The following is a 12538-nucleotide window of genomic DNA, read 5'->3' as shown; positions in this document are numbered from 1 at the left end:
AGTTTTGTATTCCTTGACTACTTCATACAAAACAGTCAATGTTGTTCAGTTTGAACCTAATAAGGGAGCAATTGGCAAGGCATATAAGAAGGACGCAAAGCTGGTGATGGAGTACCTTGCCGTTTGTGATGAGTGTTACATTACAGAAATGGAGAAACTACTGAGTGAAAAAGGGTAAGATTTAAGATGTGTACTTTTACATGGGCTCCAGTCAGCTATGTCTTCTCTGCCAGATTTTGAAAGTTAGGATGAGATGAGTTTCTTTAGAAATGTTTTGCAGGTAAGTACTATCTCTTGGCTACATTTAAAGGACTGTGTTTGTCTAGATTTTGGCATTATGGCCTGGAAATAGACTTGATATGGACTATAAAGATTTTTTTTTTTCCGCAATAACTTTCTTAGAGGAGGAGACTTATCCAAGATAATTAGAAACTACATCTATCTCTTAAGTCAGTGCTCTTTTTTTGAACTTTGGAGTCGTCTGTGTAAGTGTTGTAAGTATAAATGTAAAAATGATAGAGAAGAATCTTTAAAGGAATTCAACAAAATCCATCACTAAACAATGTAAAATTTACTGTGTCTGGCAAACAATAAAAAATTTCTAGACATATGAGAAAGCATGAAAATATGACTCATAAAGAGGAGAAAAATCAGTCAAAAGAAACACCCAGAAATGACAAACGTGATGAAAGTAATACAGAAGGATGTTAAAACAGTTATTATAGGGGCTTCCCTGGTGGCACAGTTGTTGAGAATCCGCCTGCCAGTGCAGGGGAGACGGGTTCGACCCCTGGTCCGGGAAGATCCCACATGCCGCGGAGCAAGTAAGCCTGTGAGCCACAACTATTGAGCCCTCGTGCCACAAATACTAAAGCCTGTGCGCCTAGAACCTGTGCTCCACAACAAGAGAAGCCACTACAATGAGAAGAACGCGCACCACAGTGAAGAGTAGCCCCCGCTCGCCGCAACTAGAGAAAGCCAACCCATAGCAACGAAGACCCAACACAGCCAAAAATAGATAAATTTTAAAAAAACAACAGTTACTATAAATATGCTTCCTGTGCTCAAGGACGTTAAGAGAAAACATGAACATATGAGGAGAGAAATGGGAATGTATATGTAAAAAAGAACCAAATAGAACATCTAGAGGTAGTATCTCAAATGAAATTGTGTGTACCTACCCACAATACAATAGAATGAAATCTTTTTAAGTGCTTACAGACAAAAGCCGTATACCCAGCAAAAATATCTTTCAAAAATGAAGAGAAAATATTTTCAGACAAAAACTCAAGAGGATACATTGCCAGCCAGACCTACACTGCAAGAAATGTTAAAGAAAGTCCTTCAGGCAGAAGTGTGGAAATTTAGAGCTACCCGAAGAAATTAAGAGCTCTAGAAATGATAAATATGTGGGTGAATATGAGTAACGTTTTCTTTCATTTCTTTAAAATGACATCTCTGAATTTCTTTAAAAGATAATGGGTTGTTTAAAGCAAAAACAATAACAATGTATTGTGAAATTTATAATGTGTAGAAGTAAAATGTATGACATCAGTAGCCCAAAGGATGGGAGCGAAGACTTGGGAATACGTAAGAATATGTATACTGTTTTGAGGTGTGTACATTACGTGTGGAGGTACACCATGGTAAGTTTAGAAAAGGACATACCGTAAACTCCAGAGCAATTGCCTGGATAAAACACACAGAAACCAAAGGGATATAACTAATAACCCAATGAGAGGGCTAAAATAGAATAATAAAAAATGCTCCAGAAAAAGACAGGAGAAGAGGAAAAATGAACCACGAACAGATGAGACCAATAGAAAATAACTTAGAAATTGGTAGATTTCAACTCAATAATATTGATAGTTATATTAAATATAATGATGTAAACACTCAAATTAATAGCTTTTAACTGTCAAACTGGTTAAAAGATTCGAGACCCAGTTAAATGCTGTTTCCAGGAAACTGACTGTAACTGTCATACACGGGCATACCTCGGACATATTGTGGGTTCAGTTCCAGACCACTGCAATAAAGTGAATGTTGCAATAAAGTGAGTCACACAAAATTTTTTTGGTTTCCCAGTGCATGTAAAATTTATGTTTACACTGTAACCTACTCTATCAAGTGTGCAATAACCGTTATATTTTTAAAATAGGGGGCTTCCCTGTTGGCGCAGTGGTTGAGAGTCCGCCTGCCGATGCAGGGGACACGGGTTTGTGCCCCAGTCTGGGAGGATCCCACATGCCGCGGAGCGGCTGGGCCCGTGAGCCATGGCCGCTGAGCCTGCGCGTCCAGAGCCTGTGCTCCGCAACGGGAGAGGCCACAACAGTGAGAGGCCCGCGTACAGAAAAAAAAAAAAAAAAATAGGGAATTCCCTGGTGGTCCCGTGATTAGGGCTCCATGCTTCCACTGCAGGGAGCATGGGCTTGACACCTGGTCAGGGAACTAAGATCCCACATGCCGTGCGGCGTGGCCAAAAGAATAAAAAATAAAAACCAATGTACGTACCTTAATTAAAAAATACTTCATTTCTGAAAAATGCTAACGACCATCTGAGCCTTCAGCAAGTTGAAATCTTTAGTGACGTCAAAGACCACTGATCATAGATCACCATAACAAATATAATAATGATGGAAAAGTTTGAAATTTTGTGAGAATTACCAAAATATGACTCAGAGACATGAAGTGAGCACATGCTGTTGGAGAAATAGCACTGAGAGATTTATCGATGCTGGGTGGCCATAAACCTTCAATTTGCAAAAAATGCGATATCAGTGAAGCACAATAAAACAAGGTATGCCTGTACACAAATAGGCTTAAAAGGAAAAGAATTTTAAACTATTTCCCATACAAACATTAATCAAGAAGGTGGAGTGGCTTATTAACATCAGGCAAAGTAAACTTCACAACAAGGAGAATTACCAGGTTGCATTTCATAATGGTAAAGGGATCAATTCATCAAGAAGGCACATCACCTCTAACCTTGTATGCCACTAAAAATAACCTCAAAATATATAAAGCAAACTTAACAGAACTGAAAGGAAAGTTAGACAAATCTACCATCACAGTTGGCGATTTCTATACCCCTGTCTCAGTGATCAGTAGAGCAAGTAGACAAAAAAGAATCAATAGGAATTTGAAGATATAAACACTGTTAATCAACTTACTCACCATTTATAGAATACCTGATAACCAAAGAGTATACATTTTAAGTACACTTGAAACATCTTTCATATTGTTTTTTGTACCACTATCTAGCTAATAATGACTTGCATTTTCAAAGCATTGTTTAAAAAAACGGAGTATGAGAGTCTGCATATGGCCTGCAAACCCTATTTCATACACAGAAATTTTGCCAAACCCCTTTTACACAAAGGATTATACGCCAAATTCTAGGAAAGACAAATCTAGTTTATAGCGATAGAAACAGTGAAGGGGGTTGAAGGAGAAGGGACTTAGGGGAACATTTGGGGCGATGGTGGTTGCATGTGTATGTGTATTTGTCAAAAGAACTATCATAAGATGAACTCTTGTAAGTTGAAGATAAAATTTACAAGAAATTTTAAAACATTTCTGGTCTCCCAGAATTAATGTCTGTTTATGCTAAAATAACATCAAATGCCAATAAAGTAAACATAGGTTACTAGCAGATATCATTATCTACAAACAAAACAGGTTTTAAAAAATTATTCTCAAATAATGGCTATCTCCTTGCTAATTTCTGCTTTTTTATAATTATTACCTACTCTACACTTAGATTGTGCTCACAGAGACAATATGTATGATACTGTTTATATGGAGTCTTTAATGCATGTGTGCACAGACTTCAGACAGAATAGTAAAAGTGGAGGCAATCAATGAAAACCATTCATATGATGCATGAGATTATCACTGCAAGAAACTAGCAAAATGCAGTGTACCATGTATCAGCCGTACAGCTTCAAGGACAACCACATGAGGGCGCTCTTTTCCCTGCCCTGAGCTGCTTGTGAGCTAAGACACATCCAAATTGATCTTCATAATGTGAGGAAATACTTCATAAGCTGAAATACAGGTATTACACGAAGTGCTTTATAAAGGTGGATTCTTTTTTTAAAAAAATTTTTTTTATTTATTTATTTTTGGCTGTGTTGGGTCTTCATTGCTGTGTGCGGGCTTTCTCTACTTGTGGGGCGCGGGCTTCTTATTGCAGTGGCTTCTTTTGTTGCAGTGCACGGCCTTTAGGCGCGCGGGCTTCAGTAGTTGCAGCACGTGGGCTCAGTAGTTGTGGCTCACGGGCTCTAGAGCGCAGGCTCAGTAGTTGTGGCGCACGGACTTAGTTGCTCCACGGCATGTGGGATCTTCCCGGACCAGGGCTTGAACCCGTGTCCCCTGCATTGGCAGGCGGATTCTTAACCACTGCACCACCAGGGAAGTCCCAAGGTGAATTCTTATAACCTGAAATGGAATGGGCGTATCTCAGGATGTGAACATATGGCATGCAGGCAGTAATTTTTGTGGGGATAGTATTTTATATTGACATGTCAAGCAGAATCATTAAACTTCTTTTAAGCTGATCTTCATCAACGTAAGTGTCAAAGTTTATTTTGGAAATAGTGTGGGAGTTTTAAAATTTCTTTCTGTAAGATGACAAGTTGGTCATTTTTACATTTGTTGGGACAGTAGTGAGAACAGTGGTCTTTTTGCCAGCAGGCCTGTTTTTGACAAATTTATTGTAATTATTCTAAAACTGAATTTAAAAAATTTTTTCTTTGGTTTTACCTTGATCTCAAAACCAAAAGAATTGGTCATAAGTCACTTGTGGAATTTTATAAGACTAACCACATTTTTGGGTGCCTCCCCAAATACTGTTTGGTGCCGTTGTTAGAATAATTAATTTGGTATTCCTTATGAACTAATTTAAATTTGACTTCAGCTGTTATATCTGGATTGTTGACCAAGTTGTATTACACTTAAAATGAAAAACAGCTTAGCACTCTGTATAACTTCTTTAAATTAAGGCATAGGATACGTGTTTTCACCAATATGTAATGTGCCTTGTTTCTTTACAGGGAATTTACTATTGAAACTGAAGGGAAAACATTTCAGTTGACAAAAGACATGGTCATTGTGAAGAGGTTCCAGAAAACACTACATGGTAAATTTGTAAAAATAATTAAGGAACAAACAAACAAAAATCATTGCTCCTTAAAGGCATTTTGTTTTTTTGTTTTTTTAAGTTTCATAGCATAACCATTTTATGGAAAATTTGAAGAAGAAAAATAAATCCTTAATGCTATAACCCTAAATTTGATGAATATGTTCAAGGTATTATCTCAGGTTTTTTTTTTTAAAAAAACATAATTGTACTCATACTGAAGAATAATTTATAATGCCACCTTTATGTTTCCTGTGTGACCTGAGGTACATATGAAGAATATCTCTTTGATTAAAAACATCTTTTTTTTTCTTTTCTCACTTTAAGGAAAAGTCCTTTTGTTTCTTAAGCAAAAGAGAGAACTCATCCCTTCTGTCTATTTTAGCAAATTAACTTGTTAAAAGTAGTTTGGATTAGTGATCTTTCATGCTTTTTTAAAAGCCAAGGAGATGATTATTTTTGGTAGAACAAATTCCATGAATTGGGAAATGACTATTTTGGAGAATATACGAAGGATGCTTGTGGTTAACTGGCTGAATTGAAGCTTCTGGAAACTAAGAGTAGTGGGTATTTGAGATGCTACTGCCCATGGAGCAAGCAGGCCTCCTTTTCCATTTGTGTTTGGCCTGCATCGTTGTCACCAGGCTGCAATGAGCTGTAAAAGGAGTCTGAAAAGTGATAGGAGGAAGCAGGGGATCCTTCTTCTTGCTCTGGGGCTTTTTAGCCACTATCCTGGCAGCTGGCTCAGAGCTGTACTTCACCATTGCTTGGATGCCAGGAAAGGATGGGCGGGAAATACCTTGATCATATTTCTGAAATGTTATTCTCATGTGTAAGTTTTTGGTTCCAATTATCTCATTTCTCTTGAAACGTAAATTCTCCAAGGTTAGGGTCAGTTACCTTAGACCTGGATAGTGCTTAGCCATGCTTCCTTTCTGAATAATAAGTAACAATGAAGACAGTTCCTGTGTATACCACAGGCATAGCCTCACCCATGGGAAGAGCCGTGGCGCCCCACGTAAATGTATTGGATTGAGTGCTGGTCCCTGAGCCAACTCTTCTCTGAGGGGCTCCTGACCCCAGAACCTTGGAAATACGATGGCAGTAACTTGGCTCTCTTAAGGAGTTCTCATCCAGATAGCAAGATAAAGAGTAAAACACAAATCAATGACACTTGTTGTACGTAGGAGTTGTTTTTGTTAATTTTGCCAGCTGTGGTGGTAGATCTTTTAATTCTAACGAAGTCTTACAGATGCTCTAGAGTTTTAATGCTTTCTGCATAGCCGAGGCAGATGATAGAGTGTGGTAGCTATTGTTCATAGCTTACCAACTGGGGAAGGAATACCCTGGTATCTTGTTTCATTTTTATGCTGTATAAACAAAATTAAATTTGGTAAAAAAATTTTCACTCCGGTTTTCTCTTTAAAGGCACTGTGTTTTCTACCAGGAAATAGTTTTTAAGATTGTTCTGATTTCTTTGTCCTGATGTACAAGGTCGATCACCATCTATCTAGAATAGAAATATTTTTAGGGCCAGTAAGAATTGTTTAGAGAGGACCTGAAATGCATTATGTGAGGTTTGAGAGAGTGTTATTGAATTTCTCTCTCTCTTGCAGTGGAAGAAGTTGTTCCGAGTGTAATCGAACCCTCATTTGGCCTGGGTAGGATCATGTATACAGTATTTGAACATACATTCCAAATACGCGAGGGAGATGAACAGAGAACGGTGAGTTGTCACGTACAGTGTACTGTTTGTTCTCTTACAGTGTCAGAGAACAACATTTACTGAGTGATGTTAAGACAACTCTGAAACAATCAGTTGTTATTTACTGTAATGTTAACACCTTTGCTGAACTGTTTACAAAGCAAAGCACTTTTTTATCTCATTTGAGCTTGGATGTGTAGGTTATTCTAGATGCCATTGTTTTAGTTGCATTTGAGTTCTGAGACAGAACATATTACTTTGGGAGAACTGTCTGTATTGCATCAATGGAAGGAATGGTACTTTCTGGATATACTCGTGTTTTCAGAAAATTGGGAAGGAGGAGATAATTCATAGAATTTGGTCAAACCAAAAAACTGTATTTATACATTGGTAAAGCATTGAAAGGAACCTTCTCAAATTGCATAAAATAGTCTGGGGTTTGTTGGGGGTAAAAGATGTAAATTCCTAGGTTCTATTCCAGAGATACTGATTCTCACTAGGTCTGAGACTCAGGGATCTGGTTTTTTGGTTCTTTTTTAAATAAGAACCCCAGGTGATTCCAGTGTGGGAGATTGACAGATAATAAATTGGGCAGTAGCATGTGAGGTGTAGCCTTTCCTAACATTCAAGCCTAGCTAAAGATAAATGTTTTTAAGAAGTTTTCATCCACTCCCTCAAGTTTTCTTTTGGCTCGGATGCTTTTGAATCACTGCTGCATGCCTACCACGTATCTCTTCATTCTGGCTAATTTCACTTTTCTCACCTCGCCTCTGCCTGTGGAAATTATACTCCTTTAATTTATAGCTTCAGGTTTCCAGGAAAGGCACTCAGAAGAAGAACGCTAGGGAGGAGAGGTTGTATAGGTCAAATTAACCGAAAGAAGCATTGTTACCTGCATGACCAGCTAAAGCTGAGTGTGTACCCAATGTTGGACATGTAGTTCTTTCTAGGGTGTTTCATCTTGAAAACGGACTGATGAGTTCTTGGCACCAGTATTTTTAAAAGTCTGACGTACCATGGGTAACGTGTAGCTAATAAAACTACTTTTATTCTCTGCCGTAAAGTTATATCTTCATTTCCTGACATTTAAGGAGCAGCTTTTCATTCATTAACAGATAGTAAGCACCTGAGCTGGACACCAGACATGCAAACATAAGGCATGGTTCTTCCTGAGGAATGATGTCATACTTAACGGAATGTGCTCTTTTTAGAAGTCAAGTTTGCTTCAAGCTTTTCCTGCTATTTTTCTAATGAAAAGTTTTTTAAAAAATCTTTTAGCTGTTCCTTTGAATCTAATGATATTGATATAACTAGAGTTTTAATAAAAATTTCATAAAGGCTAGGCAAGAATAAATTAGTTATAGTGTTTTATGAATTGCATAGAGATTCTCATCATGGAGAGAAATTTGATTAGGCTGTGAGAAGCCAAGTATGTTTCTAAATTGTTAGCACATAGTCCCTCGATCCATCTTCCTGTAAATTTGGTATAAAAGCATTGCTAGTGAGATTAAAAAAATTAATTTTCTATAAAGGCAGGTCCCCACTTCTCTCTCACATTAAATGAAATTATCACAAGATGGAGGAGAGGAGTAGAATTCTGAGTGTTCCATGATTCAGGTACTATGTTGGTAGAGTCTAGGGTTTACTTACAGTGGAATATTCACCATTGCTTGGCATTGAAGATTAATCAGGCTTTGGGGGGGCTACACTGGACCCTGTGTCATTCATTATTTTAATGGGACCTATTCATTCTGAGTCTCATATTCTTGCCTTCAAGTGAACCTTTTTTACAGATATTATTTAAGAACTATCTTCAGCTCTCATTTCCACCCCCAAATGGTAGACTAGTTTGCCTTCAACAGAGTATCTTTGTTTTATTTCTGAATAAATCTGAAACCTGTTTCAGGAGCAGTTTAGGGGGGCTGTACTTTTCTATGGGTATACAGAGCATCTTTCTTGTTTGTTTTCTACTATTTCTCTGGGACACACATTTGTGAGCTGATTAAGCTTTTCTGTTTTACTTAGTCACTAAGGCTCAGAGAGCCTTCACCTATGCTGAATCTCTTAAAGGACAGAATGGAATTTTGTCTTTTGACACTACTTCTCTGATGATTTGGGAGGAGGTTCTTTAGGGATCTCCACGGAAAGAAGTAAGGCTTTTAAGTGGTACCAAATAATTACCATCTTAGATGGTAGCTTTCAGAATGCCTTTACGTCATTTAACTTTCTTACAACAGACCTGCCAAGTAAGCAGAGCAGATGGTAGAGGTCTACTTTTTAGATGGAGAAACTAAGCTCCAGAGAGGGAGAGTTCACTGAGCTGGTCCAAATTCAGACTGAGAACGAGATCTTTCTGATTCTAGTTCTGGATATCCTCCTCTCTCTGTTTTGTCACACTGCTTTTTCATATCATGTTTTCTAGTATTTTAACAGTGAAGATTGGACATTAATGTTTAGATCTTTATACACTAACGTATTTGGATTTCTTTCTTTCCAAACCATCTAGTTCTTCAGTTTCCCTGCTGTAGTAGCTCCATTCAAATGTTCCGTCCTTCCACTGAGCCAAAACCAGGAGTTCATGCCGTTTGTCAAGGAATTATGTAAGCAAATCCAGTTGGGTGATCTCCATGGGAATACTGTCAAGTAGACTGAATTTTAGGAAATGTTTCTCTTTGTTTTATATATATAAATTTATTTATTTATTTATTTATTTATTTATGGCTGTGTTGCGTCTTCATTGCTGCGCGGGCTTTCTCTAGTTGTGGCGAGCGGGGGCTACTCTTCATTGTGGTGCGTGGGCTTCTCACTGCGGTGGCTTCTCTTGTTGTGGAGCACGGGCTCTAGGCACACGGGCTCAGTAGTTGTGGCTCACGGGCTGTAGAGCACAGGCTCAGTAGTTGTGGCACACGGGCTTAGTTGCTCTGCGGCATGTGGGATCTTCCTGGACTGGGGCTCGAACCCGTGTCCCCTGCATTGGCAGGAGGATTCTGAACCACTGTGCCACCAGGGAAGCCCCAGAAATGTCTCTTTTCTTCAATAAAAGTACATATTGAATGAAGACTAAATCTAAGGGATTTTAGCATCTGGTCTTATTTCTAAGAGAGAGAGTATGCTTGCTCGGGATGTTTTCTCCTGCATTTGAATGAGTCAGCATAGGACCCAAGAGTCAGGTTTCAAACATCCTTGCTTCTCCTGTTGACCCTGCTGCTTGCTTCATCAGGGGAACCCTAGTGGAGGGTAACATCCCCAGTGGGTCTACAGCCACTGGACCCACAGCACTGAAAGGGATCCTAGTGGCCACCTGGTGTGGCCCACATATTTCAGAGTTGGGAAACAGGAAGCGTTCACTGAGCTGCTCAGGGTCATGCAAGCCTCCTGGCCTTGGCTCCTAGTCTGATGCTCGTTCCCCTGCAGCTGAATGAGACGTAGGTATGAGTGAGGGGTTGGGCGCCAGCAAGGGATGATACTTTTGGAATTTTTCTTTCTCTTGGCAACTGCAACTTACTGCTCTTTGGTGTAAGTCCCTTTTATAAGCGTCCTGAGCTTGTACGACATTGAGATGACATTGGGACTTTCTCATTTTTAAATTTTTAATTTACTTAATTTATTTTGGATAGCGGAAGCCTTGACCCGGCACGGCATCTCTCACAAAGTAGACGATTCCTCGGGGTCCATCGGAAGACGCTACGCCAGGACTGATGAGATCGGCGTGGCTTTCGGCATCACCATTGACTTTGATACAGTGAACAAGGCCCCTCACACGGCAACCCTGCGGGACCGAGACTCCATGCGGCAGATAAGAGCAGAGGTGGCTGCCTTCTCTTTGGCATTTTTAATCTTAGAAATGTGTACTGGTTCCTTCTGATTCGAGATGGATTTTGTTGTGTTTATGCTCCCCTTTTTTTTTCTTTTTAATTTTAATTATAAGTTGCTATCAGAGCACAGATTCCAAACCTCCTTGGCTTAATTATGAAAATATTCATTAACACTTCTCTAATATATATATATATATATATATATATTTTTTTTTTTTTTTTTTTTTTTTTTTTTGCGGTACGCGGGCCTCTCACTGTTGTGGCCTCTCCCGTTGCGGAGCACAGGCTCCAGACGCGCAGGCCCAGCGGCCATAGCTCACGGGCCCAGCCGCCCCGCAGCATGTGGGATCCCCCCGGACCGGGGCACAAACCCGCGTCCCCTGCATCGGCAGACGGACTCTCAACCACTGCGCCACCAGGGAAGCCCTCTCTAATATTTTATAGCCATTTAGATCACTCTGGGCTCATTCTCTCACAGTTCCCTTTTATAGTTATTTATTTGGACAAGGGAAATATGATCCCTGGTGGTTGTTGCCATAGCTTTATTGGTAGGCTTTCGGGGGCGTAGACAGTTTTATCTTTATATTTCTATATAAATGTACACATGAGTACGTATAAACTTTTTCAATTAATCAATTCAAAACAGTGAATAATGTTTCAGTAATTTTACTTGATGGGAAGGGAACAGTGGAGATGGGAAAAGTACAGGAGGGAAAGGAAAGAGTGGCCACTTTAATTGACAGCCGCCTGACTATCTTGAGCAGGTTTTTATTTAGAGTGCCTATCGTGTGCTCTGCTTGTTACAGAGAGTAATAGGGAAAACATAAGTGAAAGACTGCTTTTTTCCAAGGGAATTTTTAGTCTACTACAGCGGTCACAGATTTCTGGCTCATCTTTTTACAGAACCAGATCTGGCTACTCTGAACCGATGTTCCCGTCGGGCAGGGGTTCTCAGAGTGTGGTCCCTGGGCCAGCAACACCTGCATCACCTGGGAACTTGTTAGGAAAGAGAAGTCTCCACCCCAGACCTACTAAATCAGAAACTGGGTTGGGGGAGAGAGAGAGAGGTCGGGCAGAACTGGTTTAACAAGCCCTCTGGGTGATTCTGATGGTTACTCAAGTCTGAGAACCCCTGCTGTGTGGCAGCCAATGTTCGGTTCTGGCTGAGGAACAGCTGGCCCCCTTCATGGGAGCTCTCCAGTTTCCCAGCTCCCTTCACTCATGTTACTTGATTGACCCCAGTTTTAAGAGTTAAATTTTACACACATGAAGTAACTTCAAGTGGCACAGAGATTTGGAATAATTAGGAAAGGCTGTGCGGGAGAATTGAGTTATCCAGGGAGCAGGCAGCCGTTCTGGGCGGGAAGAAGAGCCTGAACCCAGGCCTGGGAAGGAGGTAAAGAGGCTTCAGTGGGAGTCACAAGAAACATGGTATGGGGACCAGTTTGTAGAGGGATCCTGTCATTGTGTAGACACTGCCTTGGCTCTCTCTATAGTTTCCTGAGTTCAGGGTGAATCCTCTTTTGGACAATCTAATCGAGGTGGTTGATTCTGGGACTTCTCTTTCCTTTTACCCCAGGTCTCTGAACTGCCCAGCGTAGTTCGCGATCTGGCCAATGGCAGCATCACGTGGGCTGATGTGGAGGCCAGATATCCTCTCTTTGAAGGTCAAGAAACTGGGAAAAAAGAGACAATCGAAGAATGAGGACAGTTTTGGCAACTTTTGACCATTTGCGCTAATAAAAGAATAACTCTCATCATGTCCACTTTACAAAAAAAAAAACAGCATTGCATCTCCTCCCGGGGACTGCATTTTATCCTCAGTGGCTGCCTGATCTTACTCCCACAATTAAAGCTGAAGGAATTCTGAACAAA

The 12538-nt window shown here is 40.0% G+C and overlaps 1 protein-coding gene across 1 annotated transcript in view; it reads left to right on the top strand.

The window, feature by feature from the left end:
* Positions 1-12538, top strand: part of GARS1 (glycyl-tRNA synthetase 1) — a 40143-nt gene extending 27605 nt beyond the window's left edge. Inside the window, exons 12-17 of the mRNA XM_049714848.1 lie at positions 30-174; positions 5058-5143; positions 6760-6869; positions 9355-9448; positions 10466-10656; positions 12243-12538. Coding sequence (XP_049570805.1) covers positions 30-174; positions 5058-5143; positions 6760-6869; positions 9355-9448; positions 10466-10656; positions 12243-12368 — 752 coding nt within the window. The 3' untranslated portion in view covers positions 12369-12538. The remainder of the gene's footprint in view (positions 1-29; positions 175-5057; positions 5144-6759; positions 6870-9354; positions 9449-10465; positions 10657-12242) is intronic.

The sequence above is a fragment of the Orcinus orca genome, chromosome 9 (assembly GCF_937001465.1).
Source record: "Orcinus orca chromosome 9, mOrcOrc1.1, whole genome shotgun sequence".
In the NCBI taxonomy this organism is placed as follows: Eukaryota; Metazoa; Chordata; class Mammalia; order Artiodactyla; family Delphinidae; genus Orcinus; species Orcinus orca.
The sequence above is the reverse complement of the archived record's forward strand: the minus strand, read 5'-3'. Positions and strand labels throughout refer to the sequence as shown.